This window comes from Rhinoderma darwinii, chromosome 1, assembly GCF_050947455.1.
Source record: "Rhinoderma darwinii isolate aRhiDar2 chromosome 1, aRhiDar2.hap1, whole genome shotgun sequence".
Lineage (NCBI taxonomy): Eukaryota > Metazoa > Chordata > Amphibia > Anura > Rhinodermatidae > Rhinoderma > Rhinoderma darwinii.
Window position 1 is genome coordinate 593800864 of NC_134687.1, and position 20744 is coordinate 593821607.

General features: G+C 45.1%; 1 protein-coding gene across 2 annotated transcripts in view; it reads left to right on the plus strand.

Annotated features, from left to right (window-relative positions):
* Positions 1–6: 6 nt before the first annotated feature.
* The window catches only part of KIAA1328 (KIAA1328 ortholog), a 124039-nt gene continuing 103301 nt past the window's right edge, over positions 7–20744 (plus strand). Inside the window, exons 1-4 of one of the 2 annotated variants that reach the window (XM_075840414.1) lie at positions 7–85; positions 1938–1973; positions 3139–3269; positions 12425–12522. In XM_075840414.1, coding sequence (XP_075696529.1) covers positions 37–85; positions 1938–1973; positions 3139–3269; positions 12425–12522 — 314 coding nt within the window. In that variant the 5' untranslated portion in view covers positions 7–36. The remainder of the gene's footprint in view (positions 86–1937; positions 1974–3138; positions 3270–12424; positions 12523–20744) is intronic. The other variant, XM_075840407.1, reaches the window with a different exon arrangement.

Here is a 20744-nt window from a genome sequence, read left to right on the forward strand (position 1 = left end):
GGTTGCTGGGGCGCCAGGGATGGCGGGTGTTTGAAGATGGTGGATATTGCTGGGGAAGGAGCCGCGGCGTATTGGAGTCAGGACGGTATCCTTTAACTGAGAGTCTGTATGAGGAGAGAGCGGGATGGTCGCTGCTTCCCAAGTGCGGACTGGTGGTGTATTTATCCTACTAGAGACAGCGAGTGTCACATATATCTCTTATATGGAGAGTGGGTGTCACGTATAGATCTCTCATAGAGCGTGAGTGTTGAGTATAGATCTCTTATATGGAGAGCGGGTGTCATGTATAGATCTCTTATATGGGGTGTGGGTGTCGCGCATAGATATCTTATATAGGGTGTGAGTGTCGCCTATAGGTCTCATGGGAGGGGGGTGCGGGTGTCGCCTATAGGTCTCATATGGGGTGTGGGTGTCGCCTATATGTCTCATGTGGGGGTGCGGGTGTCGCCTATAGGTCTCATGTGGGGGTGCGAGTGTCGCCTATATGTCTCGTGGGGGTGCGAGTGTCGCCTATAGGTATCATATGGGGTGTGGGTGTCGCCTATAGGTCTCATGTGGGGGGGGCGGGTGTCGCCTATAGGTCTCATGTGGGGGTGCGAGTGTCGCCTATAGGTCTCATGTGGGGGTGCGAGTGTCGCCTATAGGTCTCATGTGGGGGTGCGAGTGTCGCCTATAGGTCTCATGTGGGGGTGCGAGTGTCGCCTATAGGTCTCATGTGGGGGTGCGAGTGTCGCCTATAGGTCTCATGTGGGGGTGCGAGTGTCGCCTATAGGTCTCATGTGGGGGTGCGAGTGTCGCCTATAGGTCTCTCACATGGGGGGCGGGTGTCGCCTATAGGTCTCACATGGGGGTGCGGCTGTTGCCTATAGGTCTCACATGGGGGTGCGGCTGTTGCCTATAGGTCTCTCACATGGGGGTGCGGCTGTCGCCTATAGGTCTCTCACATGGGGGTGCAGCTGTCGCCTATAGGTCTCATATGGGGTGTGGGTGTCGCCTATAGGTCTCATGTGGGGGTGCGGGTGTCGCCTATAGTCATGTGGGGGTGCGAGTGTCGCCTATTGGTCTCATGTGGGGGTGCGAGTGTCGCCTATAGGTCTCATGTGGGGGTGCGGGTGTCGCCTATAGGTCTCTCACATGGGGGGCGGGTGTCGCCTATAGGTCTCTCACATGGGGGTGCGGCTGTCGCCTATAGGTCTCGCACATGGGGGTGCGGCTGTCGCCTATAGGTCTCGCACATGGGGGTGCGGCTGTCGCCTATAGGTCTCTCACATGGGGGTGCGGCTGTCGCCTATAGGTCTCTCACATGGGGGTGCGGCTGTCGCCTATAGGTCTCTCACATGGGGGTGCGGCTGTCGCCTATAGGTCTCTCACATGGGGGTGCGGCTGTCGCCTATAGGTCTCTCACATGGGGGTGCGGCTGTCGCCTATAGGGTGTGAGTGTTGCCCATAGGCCTCATATAGGGCTCCAGTGTCGCCTATAGGGTGCGAGTGTCGCCCATAGGCCTCATATAGGGCACGAGTGTCGCCTATAGGGTGCGAGTGTCGCCCATAGGCCTCATATAGGGCGCGAGTGTCGCGGAGAGGGGGTGTCGTGTATAGAGCTCTTGTGTGGAGAGGGGGTGTCGCGTATAGAGCGCTTGTGTGGAGAGGGGGTGTGCTGCAGTGTAAAGCATGGGGGACATCAGCAGCCTCTTATGAAGCAGGAGCTGGATTTCCGACTTCAGGCTCTAAGTTACGGTGGAGTCACCGATCAATGCATTAAAAAATGGGACAAAAATTGCCACAGAGGCGGCAATAACCTATTAACACTCCTGTTGTCCTCATGTAGAGGAGCAGTGTATGATGGGAAGCTGGGACTTTGGCTCAGGGGACATGGGGGGGGGGGGGGGGTTTGTCTTCTTGCTGTTTCTTTGAGTTTTCCTTAATTTTCTCTAAAGATTCTGATGAGGAGCAGCAGATGGTCTACATCCCAGGTATGTCCTGTTACTGAACTGCTGCTTTGCCACCTAATATTTCAGCTCTGTGCTGGATTATCAGACATTCTAGATAGTTGTACTCCGTATTATGCCCCCTCTGACGTCTATCCTACTTCTGGACAGGGGTTGTACTGACTGGATATCCTCTTTATAAATGATTTTTGATCGATCCTATAAAGTTTCCGTTTTACTTACGCTATTCTGTCAGGAGCAGGGAAACTTAGACGCCAGTGTGAACAGAGGATTGTCTACTCTAGGCTGAATGCAATTGTAGCAAATATCCTAACACCCTACAAACCCGGCTGGGTGCATGAGGGCTTAGGCCCCATGCACACGACCGTGTTTTTGCGGCTGCAATTCCCCCGAAAATCCACGGGAGAATTGCGGCCCCATTCTTTTCTATGGGGCCATGCACACGACCGTAGCTTTTACGGTCCGTGCATGGCCCGGGAACTCGCACCGCAGAAAGAACGGGCGTGTCCTATTACGGATATCTTCTGCGGTCCGGGCTCATTGAAAACAATGACGGCGGCCATGTGCATGTCGTACGATTTGCGGGCGGCCCGCGGCTGACAGTCCGCTGACAGTCCGCAGCCGCCCGACCCGAAAATCACGGCCGTGCACACGGCTACGGTCGTGTGCATGAGGCATTAGGGTATGTGCACACGATGAGAGGCTTTTACGTCTGAAAAGACAGACTGTTTTCAGGAGAAAACAGCTGCCTCGTTTCAGTCGGAATTCCTCCTACTCGCATTTTGCGAGGCTTCTCTGACAGCCGTAAATTTTGAGCTGTGCTTCTTTGAGTTCAATGAAGAACGGCTCAAATTACGTCTGAAAGAAGTGTCCTGCACTTCTTTTGACGAGGCTGTATTTTTACACGTCGATTGACAGCTGTCAGACGACGACACGTAAATGACAGGTCGTCTGCACAGTACGTCGGCAAACCCATTCAAATGAATGGGCAGATGTTTGCCGACGTATTGTAGCCCTATTTTCAGACGTAAAACGAGGCATAATACGCCTCGTTTACGTCTGAAAATAGGCCGTGTGAACCCAGCCTTACTGTGCCGCCTCTGTTCAGTCTCCGTTATGTGGGATTGTTCTTATCGAGACCTGCATTTTGTGTCTTATGTTGCGGATCTTATATCTGTTTGTTTTTCAGGACTCTGTAGAGAAGGAAACTGTAGACCGGCTCCTAAGATTAAGAGTACAAAGCCGAGGAGCACACGTCCCAACCCTGCTGCCAGGATGGATCTATTATCAGACTGCGGGCAAAATCATTGTGAGCAGCAGGTAACGTCAGCCACCATAACTGCAGTCTGTAATACCAATATATATACTATGTTGTATATATGTATGTGTATTCAGTCTCTGAAATGTGGGAAAATATATTTGGTGATGCCCAGGGGGCACAGACTTGATCGCCAAGTACATCCTTATACTGATGGTGAAGATCAAAGGTTATGTACACCTTTTGAAATCATGTTTTTATTTTTTATAAAAATATGTATCAGTGTGTTTGCAACTTTTTTTAAATACTTTTTTATTACAAATGTATTTTTACTTTCTCAGATACAGCTGCTTTGTGTTCTGTATACAGAGCAGCTGTATCTAGTACTGAAACCTGAATCAGTCAGGTTAGTGGGACTGACGGGTTCAGTGTCAGCGGGTCCTGCGTGTTTTTGACAGATGTGATTGGCAACTGCTCGATCCTGCATAAGTTCATAACTTCGATGTGATCGATAACCGCTCGATCCTGTGTATCAGAGACCAGCAGGACCCGCTGACACTGGACCAGTCCGTCCCACTAACCTGACGGGTTCAGGTTTCCACGCTAGATACAGCTGCTCTGTATACAGAATACAAAGCAGCTGGATCACAAAAAGTAAACCTTTTTTTTTTTTTTTAATAAAAAAGTTACTAGAAAGTTGCACCAAACACACTGATACACATTTTTATTAATAAAAATTAAAAAAAAGATTTCGAAGGTGTACATAGCCTTGAAAGGGGTTTTCCCATCAGACACATTTATGACATATCCACATAAATGTCAGATAGATGCGGGTCCCACTTCTGGGTTTAGGGGGCCCTGTTCCAGAGGTGGGACCCGCATCTATCTGACATTTGACATATCCTGTGGATATGTCATAAATATGCCGTAAATGTCTAAGATGGAAATACCCCTTTAAAGTCTAATGCAGAGCCTGAGATGTGCATACCACCTCCTAAAAATAAATATATCAATCATAGGACAAACGAATGCATGATTTTTGCAGGGAAATAAACTTTTGTCCACGTCCGTACAACAGTGGGTATTACAGCGCTCGCATGGCATATAATATTCACTATTTGTATCTCCTTTTTTCAAATCTGGTCTATAATTCAAAAGTGGAGACGTTGCTGATTGGAAACAAAGATCAAACATGCCAAAGTGACGTTTTGGGGACCGCTTCTTTTCTCAAGCATCCGTGATGTATCATCACCCGATTATAGTCCCCTAAGTACAACAGAACCTATAATTCAATCAATTAAAAACGCGTTTGATGTACAAAGTTTAAAATGCATCATTGGGAAAAATGATTCCAACCAGTAACCTTTTTCTACTAATAGAATCATACGGCAGCATTGTGTGGTACAAATAACAACGTGTGTCTCTCCAACGTTCGGTCCAGTACCGCATGTTTCTATAGGACGGGAACCCATAAATATACAGTCACACTGCAGTTTCTGTTTAACCCTTTAGGAATCAAGTGTAAAATCCAACACCACTTTGAAGAAACCGCGTTCTTATTTGTTCCCTTTGTGGCCCATTTTAAAAGTAATAATAATATGCATGGCGTCTGTTGTTTCCTCAAACTGTTTTTGCGGTTTATCATCCTCTTTACATAATACTTTCTTAGCTTCCTGCACTTTTTCCTTCACTTTTTTGCTCACGTCTAAAGTAGAAAACAAGCGTGTGCGGCTCGACGGCGAGACCGGAAGGTCACATATGGTGAGGGTTCTGCACCAACAGACTAAATCTAAGGCCTAATCTCCTAACGGCATCCAGCCCTGGTGATGATATTGGTGTCCCCCCGTTGTCGCTGCACGGTTTGAACCAGTTACCGGGTGTTTTGGCTGGCTTTTATGATTGCGACCTACTGTTAGGCCTGATGCTGTGGCCTAAATTTATGGCGGCTGCCGCATCCTTTACTGCATACCCGGAGCCCCTGTGGACTACAGAACTGTCGGCCTGTATGGCTGGTGTACTCCCTGGGCCCTGCTTGCTGGCTCTAGTGTGGGACTGGCCGGCTCGCCCCGAGTCACGACCACCAATCTGAATCCGCTCTGGCTGGTCTGCTCTGCCTGAAGCCGGCCATCTTGTGGCTTTGTAGATCACAGCCTGGAATGACTTGGTGAGTGCGCTCCACGGAGGCATCATCCCCTGTGCCCAACCAACCTGCTTCCATATAGGCTCACTGGCCTGATAACACTGCCCCTGTAGAGCCTCACTTGATGCCTGCGATCCAGGGACTCCTTACCCTAGCTTGCCAATGAGCTAAACAGGAGGTGCAGAACCCCTGATCTCCTGCATTCCCTCCCTGTGGGGTGTGTGTGGGCCTCATTTCCACCTGGATCTCCTACGTGATATAACTGACCTGTTGGCATTTAATAGCCTTACTGTCCGACCCGTTCAGTGGATCCATCTACACGTATATTACCTGTGTTGCTAAACGGACCGTTACACAGCCCTGTTTGTGGGTCACCTGCAAACGCTGTTTACGCTGCAGATTTCTCCAGCTGGCCTCCCCTGACCTGCTAATGACAACGTTAGGTCCCTATATCATCTCTACTCTCCTGTAATATAACACTTTAACATCGCTTGGGTGCCGAATCCTCTCCATAAGCATGACTGTGCAATCATAGGCCTTCGGGAGCCCCACATGACAAAGTCCGTCTTCTCAATAGACCTTGCATTGGTTGGTCATATCACTCCACATTCACTAATTTGGCTAGGGTTGTTACAATATTAATCAGATGTACTGTCCACTTCCACCTTATGGATATGACTTCAGACCCAAATGGTAAACTTGTTTTGATACATTGTCTTTATCATAAACCATTTCTTCTGATCGGGTTTATGTTCCTCCATCCTTTTTCCCTTTCTGTTTATAAATACCATTTTATCATTTGTAACCAGTCACCCGTCTGTCCCTGGTATATGGTTGGGTGACTTCAACTCGGCCTGGGATAAGTATTTTAGATAAGTTCCTCCGCCCTGTCAAGGATCCCATTTCTCCAGCTCCCTACTCCCTCCACTCTCTCGTTTTGGAATTAAACATTACGGATGCCTGGAGAATTAGAAACCCACATACCCGAAAATATTCTTTCTTCACCCCTCAATTCGAGGCCTTATCCCTTATTGACTTAATGCTAGTTCACACATCCCTTCTGACAGTCGTAAATTTGGCGGAGTATCTCTCCAGATCTATCTCCGGTCACTCTCCTGGCTGTTTTAGCTTTAAACTGCCAAATATACCCCCTTAAAAATCGCTGGCGATTGAACCCTTTTTGGCTGAAAATTCTCCCCAGTCTGGTTACTTCCAGGCTACATGGCATCCGTTTTTCCTTGACTGATGGCAGTGCCTCTCCCTTAGTTGTGTTGGACTCCGTCAAGGCATATGTACGTGGGACAATGTCCGAGGCAATAATTATTTGAAAAGACAATCTTATTATGAACATGGTGAAAAATGTGGTAAGCTTTTGGCTTGTGTAGCTTGGGGTGATGGGGAAGCCACGGTGATGTCGCTACTTGAGGCTTCAGATGGCACCCAGTACTCTGACCCACAGATAATTCTGACTGCCTTTTTGTTCGTATTATGAAACACCATATTCCTCACACATCTCTGCCTCTTCCGCAGAAGTCTCTGAATATCTAGATCAGGTGACCCTACCCTCCCTATCGGACGCTCACACAGATTATTTGGATGGCCCTATTACGATGCAGGAGATTCTGGAGTCCATTGCCTCCTTTCAGACGTCTAATCACCCGGTAGTGATGGCCTGCCTATTTAATTTTACATGCTGATTTTTTTATTTTTTTTTAACTGCCTGTCTTGTGGAGGTTTATCTGGTGGCGATGGACTCTGGAGAACTGTCCCGCTCAATGAGAGGCTATTATAGCAGTGCTGCCTAAACCAGGTAAGAACCCCCTATTATGTGACTCTTACTGCCCCATTTCACTCCTCCAGACTGACCTAAAAATTCTGAAGCTATTGGCTAGACGACTGAACACTGTTATACGGTCATTGATACACCCGGATCAGACAGGCTTTATGCCTGGCAAAGCTACAGCCATTAATCTTCGCTGGTTCTTTACTAATTTGCAGGCCACTCATGAGGATGTTTGTTCTAGGTTTGTAGTCCCCCTGGATGCCGCTAAGGGATTTGACTCCATAGAATGGGATTTCTTATTCCTAACCCTTTCGAAATTTGTATTTGGACCCTAGTATATAAAGTGGGTTATACTGTTATATTCCGCCCCATCCTCTCAAGTGACAATAAATGGCTGGACCTCAAACCCCTTTCCTCTGTGAAGAGGTACCCGTCAAGGTTGCCCTCCTTCCCCGTTGCTGGCTGTGAAACCCTTCGTGGTACTACTCAGACGAGAATCCTGTATTGTAGGGTTTAAGCCCCCCCCCCCTTACAAGAAAAGGTCAGCGTGTATGCGGATGATACTTATATCTATATCTCGCGGAACCTGGGGTTTCCCTTCACGTTGTGCTCTCCATAATGACCCGCTTTGGTTCAATGTCTGGTTTAACCCTTAATTGGTCTAAGTCCCATATTTTACCATTGGATATGTTGACTCCTGCTGCTTCGGCAGTTTCTACCCCGCTCTCTGGTTAGCCTCTATTACTTATCTTGGCATACAAAATTCTAGATCAGTTTTTGAATTCGAGACATTGAATATCACCCCCCCTAATTTCTTTTTTTACGTACCAAGATTGCCAGCTGGAACCAATGGCTCCTATCCACTGCTGCAAGAGTGAGCTTAGCTAAAATGACCCTTATGCTTAAAATCCTGTATATAGTTCAGCGGTCCCCCCCCTAAAAATCTCCCTGCCCGTTTATTAGAGCGTATTCTCACTACTTTTGTATAGGAAAATGGTAGAACTAGGGTGGCAAGCCAGCGTTGATACGCCCGATGGGATGAAAGGTGGAGTTTCTCTTCCCAGTGTTAAATGGTATTAAATTGCTAGTCCCCTGGCGCAGTGGGGCACAGCTGAACGTGTGAGTCCAGACTCTGCTCATCTCCCCATTCAGTCTCTGTTATACTTACCCCTTGCATCTTCTGTTTTGTGGCTGACACAATACCGGTAGAAACTTGCATGACAACCCGATCTTGGGTCATGTCTTGCTGGTTTGGGATGTGTCAACACTTGTTTTACCCCACCTGCTTCACAAGGCACACACTCTTATGGTGCTGTAGAGCTCCTCCAGAACTATTACAGCTCTCCCTTGATAATCCCTAGTACAGGAATGGTGTTTGGTATATCTCCCACATGTATTCTGACTGGCCAATCCCGGAGCTGCGGAAGGAATTTGCCCTCTTCTCCCAACTGTTTTCCTATTTAAGAATCAAACATGCCCTCAGTTGGGCTCTGGAGAGATAATGTATCAAAGTCGTCGTCGTCGTTCCCCCTCCCCCCTCCCCCCCCCCCCTCTTACTAAACACTTAATCTCTAATTTTTACAGTCTTTTAACCTGCAAATTTAGAGAATTTATGCTCTTCCCATTGAAAATTAGATGGGAGGGAGATGTGGGTTAGAGCCCCCTCCTCCCCTAAATTTTTGTCCTCCAATTATAATGAATGGCTCTCACAAGTTTATATATTGCATAGGGCATATTACTCCACCTCCAGACTCCATAGAGTCCGTACTGAGTACCTAGATGAATTCCCTAAATGTCGGTCTACCTCAGGGACATTTTATCATCTGATCTGGTCTTGCCCTAAGGTAGCTGAGTTCTGGGATCCGGTCATCAAGTTTCTATATGATAAGATGTGGACTCCTTTCTCGCTCTGCCCTAAAGCTTGTCTTTTTCTCTTTCCTTTCCCTGCGAAATCTGACTTGCGTCATATCCATACTTTTCTTGTGGAGGCATTATATTACACCATGAAGTTGTTGGGTAAAACATGGCTGTCCGTTGTTTGTGTGCTGCCTCACGAGCAATGGTTCTACTAGAGCTGGGCGATTAATCAAATTCTATTAATTCGCCCTCAAGGACTCTCACGATTCTGTTTTTAAACAAGTATCGTAGAATCTATTCTATAGTGGTGCCGTGTGGTGAGAGGAATCCCCACAACACCCCCCCCCTAATAGATCGCGCCGCTGTACCTCCCACTAGGAACTGAATACCCAGCCAAAGTGTTGGCAACCTCTGGCCCGGGATTCAGCTCCTAGTCGCAGCTACAGCGGTGCGATCTACAAGGAAGGGGGGTGCGATCTACAAGGGAGGCGGGTGTTGCTGTGATCTACAAGGGAGGGGGGGGGGTAGTGTTGCGATCTACATGTGGGGGTGCTATATACAAGGTGGGGTACGATCTACATGGGGTGCTATCTGCAAGGGGGTCTGGCACTTTCTACATGGGCACTCTGGCACTATGTGGGCACTGGGGCACTATCTAGCCTGATAAATGAAATCCATTTTTTATTTTATTTTTTTAACGGCCATGAAAGACGGACTGGAAATGGCTGAGACTTTTGAGACACTGATGCAAAATGGACATGAAAAACTGACTAATTTTTTAATGCCCTTTTTTTTTTCACTGTCGTGTGATTGTAGCCCGAATGACTGATGCCAGGAGTCCCGTTCACATGTACCGTGGTCGGGCTGGGAAATCCAGCTGACGCACAGACCATTTTTCACGTTCATGTGAATCCAGCAATGACTGCGACCGGCTAAGGTGGTGACGGGTAGAGAGGGATGTTAGTGCACGCCGCGCCTCATTGATTATAGATTCTGCTAACCTGGTCCCTGCCGGCGAACACAGAAGTTATAATCCATTAGATATAAATTTTTCCAATTGTAGTCATTCTCTGCGCACTGGTTCTTAGATATGTGGGGATTGTATACTTGCCCTATTATATTATACTTCCTTGTATATTAAGGTTTTGTATCACACCTCTTCGCTCAATAACTGATTTGATATTCGTGACTTCAGACTCATTGCTGCAGTGTATTTCTTGGTTCTTTTATAATTTACATTTGACCTGTTTTGTTTATTTTTTGTTTTTTTTACGTCCTGTATGTGATTTTTGCTATTTTGCAATAAACTTTTTATTTTTATTTTTTATTTGTGAATTAAAAAATAAATAAAAATGAGATCATAAGCAGGCGTGGTGACAACCTAAGGTAAAAGACAATGTATCACCCCCCTGGGGTCACTGGAGGATGTACAGATGACAGTAAGAGGCTGTGATATTTATTTCTTCCTGCTGTCACTTTTCTATCCTGAACCCCACGAGTGCGCTACCCTCCCACCAAGAGCTTTAGTCCTAGTGTAATTTGAAGACTACGATTCTGAGCTATAATATGATACTAAAATCTGAGCTCTAACCAACAGTTGAGTCCTGATGTATTCCATGTGTCCATGGCAGTGAAAGTGTTAAAAGGGTTTTTCCAAACCAGACATTGATACAATATCGATTTGGATGGGCCATGAAGGTCTAATCAATGGAGGTCTGACCACTTGACTTGGTCCCTCACTGATCCTGAAAATAAAAGGTCCTCTGTGCTCGGAGATAATAGTTGATGGGAATTAGTCACTGATGAGTGACATTTATATCATATTCTAGTGATATGCCGTGAAAATCTGTGGTGCCTCAAATTTCGCAAGCTCCTGTTTGTAGCGTTGGTCTTTTGGTGTATTTTGTTTTAACCCATCAGTGACTGCCAGTAATCTCCTTCGGCCAGGCCATCTTTTTTCAGGGATCTAGTCCGCTCTGCATGGGTGTCCTATGCTGAGTGGAGCAGGTATTTGTCTAAGGACAGCCAACCTCCTGCTCTAACGGCCAGGATTGGTGGAATATCCAATCCCTGACTTTTAACATCTTAAGATGGCAACATTGGCACCGAAGTGGTTTGCAGATGGGGCCTCCATCTCTAAGCCCATCAGTGCCCCCCCGCAACGTGATCACATGGTGCTGAACGCTTGCCATGGCAGGTGGAGGCCTAACCATAAAATACAAGAGACATGGCAGCACATCCAAAATAACAGGAATTTATTTACCCACAAATGCGACGTTTCAGTCAAACAGGACCTTTCTCAAGCCTAACAATGTCTGCCATGTACGGAAGCCTTTTTAATAGGCTCCCTGTTGGTGTAAAGCTGACAAGAATAACACATTGCAATACAGAAGTATTGCATTGTTATAGTGGTGTCAAGTCCCGTACTGGGAGAAAAAAGTTCAATAAAGCGTTTTGTAAAATAAAAAAGACTTTTTTTGTTTTTATTTTTCCATTCAAAACCTTTTTTTTATTTTGGCTGCAAAAAAAGTACAACTACTTATTTGTATCCTTGCGTCCGCAATGACCCGAAAGATAAAATGATCACGTTCTTTATCCTACATGGTAAATAGCGGTAAAAATTAATTGCCAAATACCAGAATTTTTTTTGTTTCTGGCCTCCTAAAAATGGGAATAAAAAGCCATCATTCGTATGTACCCCAAAAATGGTACCAATAAAAACTGCAATCCGCTAAAATTAAGCCCTTACACAAAAAATAGTGTTAAATATTTTTACTGTGTAAAAAAACAAAAACGTGTGATCGTATTGACCTATGGAATAAAGTTATTTATACTTCACAGTGGACGCCTTAAAAATAAAAAACTTAAAAAATAATGGAAAACATTTTAAAATAAATTGTAGTCTGTCGTATCCATGTACGGCTGTTCCCCGTCCACCCACCCGCTGCGGATTGACCGTGTTCTCTATGAACTGTAATAGGGAGATAGATGTCAATCAGCGGCAGTTTGCTAGGAAGGGGGGGGGGGAGGTTTAGTCCGCAGCTCATCAATACCCCGGACTACAGGCTCACGGCGGGCACCGCTAATAAAATGCAAGTTCGCCATATGCATATAAAAGACAAACTCTTCGAAACCGTGCTCCTGTCACAGTAGGGGATGGTTTCCCTTCAAATATATAAACTTTGTGCGGGTTGGAAACGGCAAAGGAGAAGCGAACGTGGTGAGAATTTCAGAAGTCTGTTAAGTCGATGGCGTCTTGCGGTCTTTTTTGCATCTGCAGTCTAGGATGACTCCTCTTTGAGGCTTCTTTAGGCTTTGTTTTTTCTGTCTCTCTCGGTACCTGCATAGTGAAGGGTTTACCTCTGCTGTCCTGTATCTATGCCGTCGTTCAAGTGATTGCAGCCTCACTAGTGTCCTCTCGCTTCCTCTCTCTCCAGGTGGTACAGTCAGAAGCTGGCATAAGAAGTGCATCTTTGAAAGATTTGTGCCCAGAAGACAAGAGACGAATTGCAAATCTAATCAAAGAGCTTGCGAGGTGAGGCGCCCCCCTACCGCCTGATCCCCGCGCTTAGCGAGACTTCACATGGCTTTCCAGGGTACGAGGATCAACAAGCAGTCATATCAGATGGAGATAACAAAATTACATTGGAAATGGGGGATACAATCGCTCCTCAGCGAAGAGGTCTTATGTTAAGATCAGAATCAGGCTTAGATGTCCTGTTTATTAGAATCTGAAGGAGTGCACAGTCTAAATACCTGCCATGTGGAAAGGTGGGAAATCCAGATAATGGATTCTGATACCTGCGCCCTTTTTAAAGGATAATTTCAGCAAAAAATTCTCTCGATTTGGAGATCAATATTTTTTTAATACTTCACTTTGTTCTATGCTAGGCAGGGGTCCAGATAAATCATTACATAGCAAGGCTGGAAATGACCTGTGGGGGGCGTACAGACCCTCTACACTCATGTGGAAGTCTGCGTCATCCCTAATTTCTAGAAGTTCTGGTTCTTCTGCTTCCCAGTGCTGGAACGAGGTTATATATGTAAGTGATAGCTCCCTCTTGAGAACCTTAACCCCTTAAGGACGCAGCCTAGTTTTGGCCTTAAGGCTCAGAGCCCATTTTTCAAATCTGACATATTTCACTTTATGTGGTAATAACGTCGGAATGCTTAAACCTACCCAAGCGATTCTGAGACTGTTTTCTCGTGACACATTGGGCTTCATGTTCGTGGTAAAATTTGGTCGATTATATTCAGTGTTTATTGGTGAAAAATTGCAAAATTTAGAGAAAATTTTGAAAAAATTGAATTTTTCAGAATTTAAATGCATCTGCTTGTAAAACAGACGGTTATACCACCCAAAATAGTTACTAGTTCACATTTCCCATATGTCTACTTTAGATTGGCATCGTTTTTTTGAACATTCTTTTATTTTTCTTGGACGTTACAAGGCTTAGAACATAAACAGTAATTTCTCATATTCTTAAGAATTTCAAAAGCCTTTTTTTTAAGGTACCTCTTCAGTTCTGAAGTGGCTTTGAGGGGCCTATGTATTAGAAACCCTGATAAAACACCCCATTTTAAAAACTAGACCCCTCAAAGTATTCAAAACCGCATTTAGAAAGTTTTTTAACCCTTCAGGCATTTCACAGGAATTAAAGCAAAGTGGAGGTGAAATTTGCAAATTTCATTTTTCTTGCAGAATTTCAATTGTATTCATTTTTTTTTCTGTAACACAGAAGGTTTTACCAGAGAAACGCTACAAAATATGTCTTGTCCAGGTTCTGCAGTTTTTAGAAATGTCCCACATGTGGCCCTACTGCGCTCATGGACTAAAACACAAGCCCTAGAAGCAAAGAAGCACCTAGTGCATTTTGAGTCCTTTTTTTTTTTTTATTAGAATATATTTTAGGCAGCATGCCAGGTTTGAAGAGGTGTTGAGGTGCCAAAACAGTAGGAATCCCCCAATAGTGACCCTATTTTGGAAACTACACCCCTCAAGGAATTCATTTAGGGTTGTTGTTACCATTTTGACCGCACAGTTTTTTCACAGCACGTATTTGAATTGGGCTGTGAAATGAAAAAAATGTCATTTGTGATAAAAATTTCTTATTTTCACAGGGAACAAAATACCCCATTTTGTTTGCCAATTTGTCCTTAGTGTGGCAATACCCCATTTGTGGTGACAAAACTGCCGTTTGGGCCCATGGGAGGGCTCAGAAGGAAAGGAGCGCTATATGTTTGTTGGAGTCCAGATTTTGTTGGATTGGTTTTCGGGTGCCATGTCGCATTTGCAGAGCCTCAGAGGTATCAAAGCAATGGAAACCCACCAAAAGTGACCCCATTTTGGAAACTACGCCCCTCAAGGAATTCATTTATGGTTGTTGTTAGCATTTTGACCACACAGTTTTTTTCACAGCACCTATTTCAATTGGGCTGTGACATTAAAAAAATGACATTTTTTCCAATAAGATGTAATTTTTTTTACCAAAATTTCTTATTTTCACAGGGAACAAAATACTCAATTTTGTTGCCCAATTTCTCCTGAGTGCATCAATACCCCATTTGTGGCGATAAACTGCCGTTTGGGCCCATGGGAGGCCTCAGAAGGGAAGGAGCGCTATATGTTTGTTGGAGTACAGATTTTGCTGGTTTGGTTTTCGGGTGCCATGTCGCATTTGCAGAGCTCCAGAGGTATCAAAGCAATGGAAACCCACCACAAATGACCCCATTTTGGAAACTACACCCCTCAAGGAATTCATTTATGGGTGTTGTGACCATTTTGACCCCATAGTTTTTTCACAGAACTTATTTGAATTGGGCTGGGAATGAAAACAAAATTATTTTTTTCAAATAATATGTAGTTTTGGCTGAAAATTTCTTATTTTCACAAGAAACAAAATACCCCATTCCGTTGCGCAATTTGTTCTGAGTGCCGCAATACCCCATTTGTGGTGAAAAACTGCCGTTTGGGCCCATGGGAGGGCTCAGAAGGAAAGGACCACCATTTGGCCTACTGGGGATTTTCTAGTGCGAAGTCATGTATGCAGAAGCCCCTGAGGTACCAGTACAGTTGAAACCCGCAAGAAGTGACCCTGTTTTAAAAACTACACCCTTAAGGCATTCATCTAGAGGTGTAGTGAGCATTTTGACCGGAGACCTACACCCCATAAACTGTAATGTGGGTTCTCCCGGGTATGGCAATACCCTACATGTGGCTGTTATCAGCTGCCTGGGCACACAGCAGGGCTCAGAGGGGAAAGACGAGGGGGGATAAGCTGTGCGGAGTGCATCAGGGTAAGTAAAATTGGGGTAAATTATAAACCAAGGGATATATGATAAATTTTAAAACACTTTCATACAGAGCTCTGGTTATTCGGGACACGTGTCACATTGATATATTGTGTCCTCCCTTATCCCCCTCTTATAGCAGACTTTGCACCTCTTTTGACTTTTTCCCTTCTTGCCAGTTTGGGGAACTTCTCCTGGAAAGTGTTGCCGCCTTGGTACGATGCGTGTGGCCCCGCTTCCAGAAGTACTGGGTGCCCCCCCTTCTTGGTCCCTAAAGATTAGGTTCTTGATCACCTCTTGAAATTCCAGGAAAGTTCCCGTCTGGCCTGCACATCGACGTAGCACGTACGCATTGTACAAAGCCATCTGTATGATGTGCCCGGCCAGCTTCTTATACCACACCGCATGGCGCTTCAGGGCTTGATCTTACAAGTCCATCCCTCCCATGTACCTATTGTAGTCCAGGATGCAGTCTGGCTTGGGGGTGGCCTTTCCTTCATATATCCTAAACCTGTAGGTATACCCTGATGCACTCTCACAGCTTATACATCTTCACGCCATACCTTGCCCTCTTACCCGGCAGGTACTTGCGGAATTGAACCCTCCCTTTAAAATGTATCAGGGACTCATCTATAGAAATACACTTCTCGGGGGTGTATGCTTGGGAAAACCGGGCTCTGGAACGGTCTAATAGGGGTCTCCGTTTATACAAACGGTCAAAACTGGGGTCATCTCGGGGTGGGCACGGCTCATTATCAGTATAATGTAAGAAGCGAAGTATTGCCTCATTTATTTATTTTTTTAGGTTCCAGTTCAGTTCTGAAGTTGCTTTGAGGGGCCCATATATTAGAAACCCCTATGAAATACCCCATTTTAGAAACTAGACCCCAAAGTATTCACAACAGCATTTAGAAAGTTTATGAACCCTTTAGGTGTTTCACAAAAATTTAGAGCAAAGTAGAGGTGAAATTTACATTTTTTTTTTTTTTTTTGTCAGAAAATCCTCTTTATACCATTTTTTTTATAACACAAAAGGATTTATCAGAGAAACGCAACTTAATACTTCTTGCCCAGATTCTGCAGTTTTTAGAAATATCCCACATGTGGCCCTAGTGCGCTAATGGACTGAAGCCCCGGCCTCCGAAGCAAAGGAGCACCTAGTGGATTTTGAGGCCTCTTTTTTTTTTATTAGGCACCATGTCCGGTTTGAAGAGGTCTTGTGGTGCCAAAACATTGGGAACCCCCCAAAAGTGACCCCAATTTGGAAACTATAGCCCTTGAGGAATCCATTGTAGTTTTCATGGGGTGCATGCGACTTTTTGATCATTTTTTTTAATTTATCTTTAGGTGGCGTGGTGACTAAAAAACAGCAATTCTACTATTGTTTTGTTTTGTTTTTTTTTTACAGCGTTCACCGTGCGCTATAAATGACATATTCACTTTATTCTGCGGGGCGATACGATTACGGCGATACCAGATGTTTATAGTTTTTTTTTTTTTTATGTCTTATGGCGTTTGCACAATAAAATACGTTTTGTAAACAATCATTCACTTTTTGTGTTACCTTATTCTAAGAGCCATAACGTTTTTATTTTTCCATCAATAAAGCCGTGCGAGGACTTATTTTTTGCGTAACGAACTGTAGTTTTGATCAGGACCATTTTTAGGTAAATGCGACTTTTTGATCTCTTTTTATTCCATTTTTTGGGAGGTGAAGTGACCAAAGAATTGTAATTGTGGTTCGGTTTATTATTATTTTATTTTACGGCGTTCACCGTGCGGGATAAATAATGAAATAATTTTGTAGTTCAGGCCGTTACGGACGCGGCGATACCAATTATGTATAGTTTATTTGTTTGTTTATATATTTTTATTAATAATAAAGGACTGATAAGGGAAAAGGGGGGATTTTTACTTTTATTACTTTTATTACTTTTAAATCTTTTATTTTCTTATTTTTACACCTTTTTTTTTTTTTTTTTTTTTTTTTACTTTATTACTTTGTCCCACTAGGGGACATGAGGGCAGGAGGCTCTGATCGCTATTCTAATACACTGCACTACATGCGTAGTGCAGTGTATTAGAGCTGTCAGTTACTCACTAACAGCAAGCATAGTGGGTCCTGACGTTGTCAGGACCCACTAGGCTTCCGTCTATGGCATAGCCGGACGCCATTGTTTGGTGTCCAGTTGCCATAGTCACCATCGCCGGCCGCTATCGCGTAGCAGGCCGGCGATGGCAGCTTAACCCCTAAAAAGCTGCGATCTCTATAGAACGCGGCTTTTAAGGGGTTAATCAGCGGGGACACAGCGATCGATCCCCGCTGTAGGAGCTGTGACAGCTGCTGAACAAGACAGCAGCGTCACAGCTCCTGTATGTGTCGGGAGGACGGCCGAAACGGCCATTACTCCCGAGACGTACTATTACGTCATGGAGCGCGAACGATACAGCTGCCATGACGTAATAGTACGTCAAGGAGCGGGAAGGGGTTAATGCCTCTGTGCTGATATTTTCTTTTATTATTTACTAATGGTTTGTGCTGAAAACAATATGGGTGATTTTACTAAGCAAAAGATCGAGCGCATGGCGTGCACCAAAACTTATGTATTTAGGGAGAGGTGGGTATAAAATATGCAAAATACAAATGTATAATAGCCATATAATGCAGCCATAAAGTGGCATGAGGAAGGTAAATGTCTAACATATACATATTGAGGTGCGCCATTTAAATTGAATTATCACCAGTTCCAACTTGTTAAATAGGTCATTGAATCCTCTTTTTTTTTTTTTTTTATACATTGTTAGAAATGTAATGTATAAACAGCCCCATGTACCCCATGATGCAGGTGTGATAGAGCTGTTCTGTGTTGCTTTCTTAAGTGACGTGTCAGGTCTCCTGACCCTATACAGTCTGAGACCGTCTACACCGATAGGACATTGACATACTGTCTATGGATCATGCCCTACACAGGGAATGATAACCTAGTTTTCAGTTTATCAAACATTTCGATGAGGAATAAAGGCACAATTGTGACCGCTCCTCTCTACTACACCATAAACACACAGGAGAGCTGACCGCTCTTGTCTACTACACCATACACACACAGGAGAGCTGACCGCTCCTCTCTACTACACCATACACACAGGAGAGCTGACCGCTCCTGTCTACTACACCATAAACACACAGGAGAGCTGACCGCTCTTGTCTACTACACCATACACACAGGAGAGCTGACCGCTCCTCTCTACTACACCATACACACACACAGGAGAGCTGACTGCTCTTGTCTACTACACCATACACACACCGGAGAGCTGACTGCTCTTGTCTACTACACCATACACACACACACACACACACACACACACAGGAGAGCTGACCGCTCCTGTCTACTACACCATACACACAGTAGAGCTGACCGCTCCTGTCTACTACACCATACACAGTAGAGCTGACCGCTCCTCTCTACTACACCACACACAGTAGAGCTGACTGCTCCTCTCTACTACACCACACACAGTAGAGCTGACCGCTCCTCTCTACTACACCACACACAGTAGAGCTGACCGCTCCTCTCTACTACACCACACACAGTAGAGCTGACCGCTCCTCTCTACTACACCACACACAGTAGAGCTGACCGCTCCTCTCTACTACACCACACACAGTAGAGCTGACCTCTCCTCTCTACTACACCACACACAGAAGAGCTGACCGCTCTTCTCTACTACACCATAAACACACACACACAGGAGAGCTCACGGCTCCTGTCTACTACACCATACACAGGAGAGCTGACCGCTCCTGTCTACTACACCATACACACACACAGGAGAGCTGACCGCTCCTGTCTACTACACCATACACACACACAGGAGAGCTGACCGCTCCTGTCTACTACACCATACACAGGAGAGCTGACCGCTCCTGTCTACTACACCATACACACACACAGGAGAGCTGACCGCTCCTGTCTACTACACCATACAAAGGAGAGCTGACCGCTCCTCTCTACTACACCATAAACACACAGGAGAGCTGACCGCTCCGGTCTACTACACCATACACACATGAGAGCTGACCGCTCCTCTATTACACCACACACGAGAGCTGACTGCTCCTCTCTACTACACCATACACACACAGGAGAGCTGACTGCTCTTTACAGGGTAACAAAACTTTCAAAAAAAACTTTTGACATGTCCATGACATGTCAACATTTTTGATTAGTGGGGTTCCGAACACGGAGACCCCCACAGATCGCTGAAATGAAGCAGCAGAAGCGTTCGGGTGAGTTGCTTCATTTCTGATCAGCTTCCATCGGAGCGGTGGACGGGCTCAATAGAATGTCTGAGACCGTACACCGGTAAGAAACGAAGCAGCACTGCGCTCACCCGAGTGCTTATGCCGCTTTGTTTTAGTGATTGTTGGGGGGGTGTCTCTGCTCAGACCCCCACTGATCAAAACTTCTGGCATGGCCCTTTGACATGTCAAAAGTTTCTTCAAAGTTTTTTGTTACCCTTTAATCCTTGCATATAAAACGTTCTGCAGCTCGTTTGTGTCAGTTCCTCACCATTGTCAATATCTCTACTTGCTGTTGGTGAATGGGGATGTTCTTACCTCCAGAGACTGAAAACTGGTGCCGAACGAATACTTCTCACAAGTAAGGATTTATCCTCTAAGTCGACACCTTCTACTTGCACTGTAGCAGACATTCGGCCAGAAGGAAAATTTGTGCCGCTGATTGTTGACTCACAGAAGATTTTTCTAGACTGGGTACAACCCTAGTTTACGAGAAGTCTGTACCAGATTTCAACCTCTGGATGTAAAAAATGATTCTATCCACTGACTGCAAGCAGCCATTGCAAGTAATTGAAACTAAAGTGACAAAGTATATTAGAAAATAAGAATTCGTAAAAGGATTGTATACTTTTGGTCATTAAAAAGTTAAATTTCATTGAGCTACATTTTTAGGCCTTTTACTATTTTACCTCAAGCTATAACTACAGTCCAGGGTAATACATTGAGTTGCCTGACACTGTGCGCTCCTATTAACTGTCACAGTATAAATCCCATTCATCAGCTGTGATCTGCGGTGGCTGGCAGGGAATGTTGGGATTTGTAGTTTTGCGACAGCTGAAGAGTCACAGATTGAAGGCCCTTGGTTCAGATGACCAGTCTCATGGCAATCATTATCAATGGGAGGCAGGTAGAAATGGTAATCTACAGATTTTGCCTTCTGTACTGGGTGTCAGGCTGATTTCTACAGTCTCATTCATCTCTGGAGAGGGTCTGCCCATGCACTGCCAGAAACGAGGACCTAAATGACGGTGGAGATCCCACTTCTGTTGAAGAAACCATTACCAACTGGTAGCCGGCAGTATCTATCTGCTTATTGGTACACTGCTTTGCCCGATATCAGAGGAGGGCGGGCAGGCTTTTTATTAGCACGTGGACTCTAATAT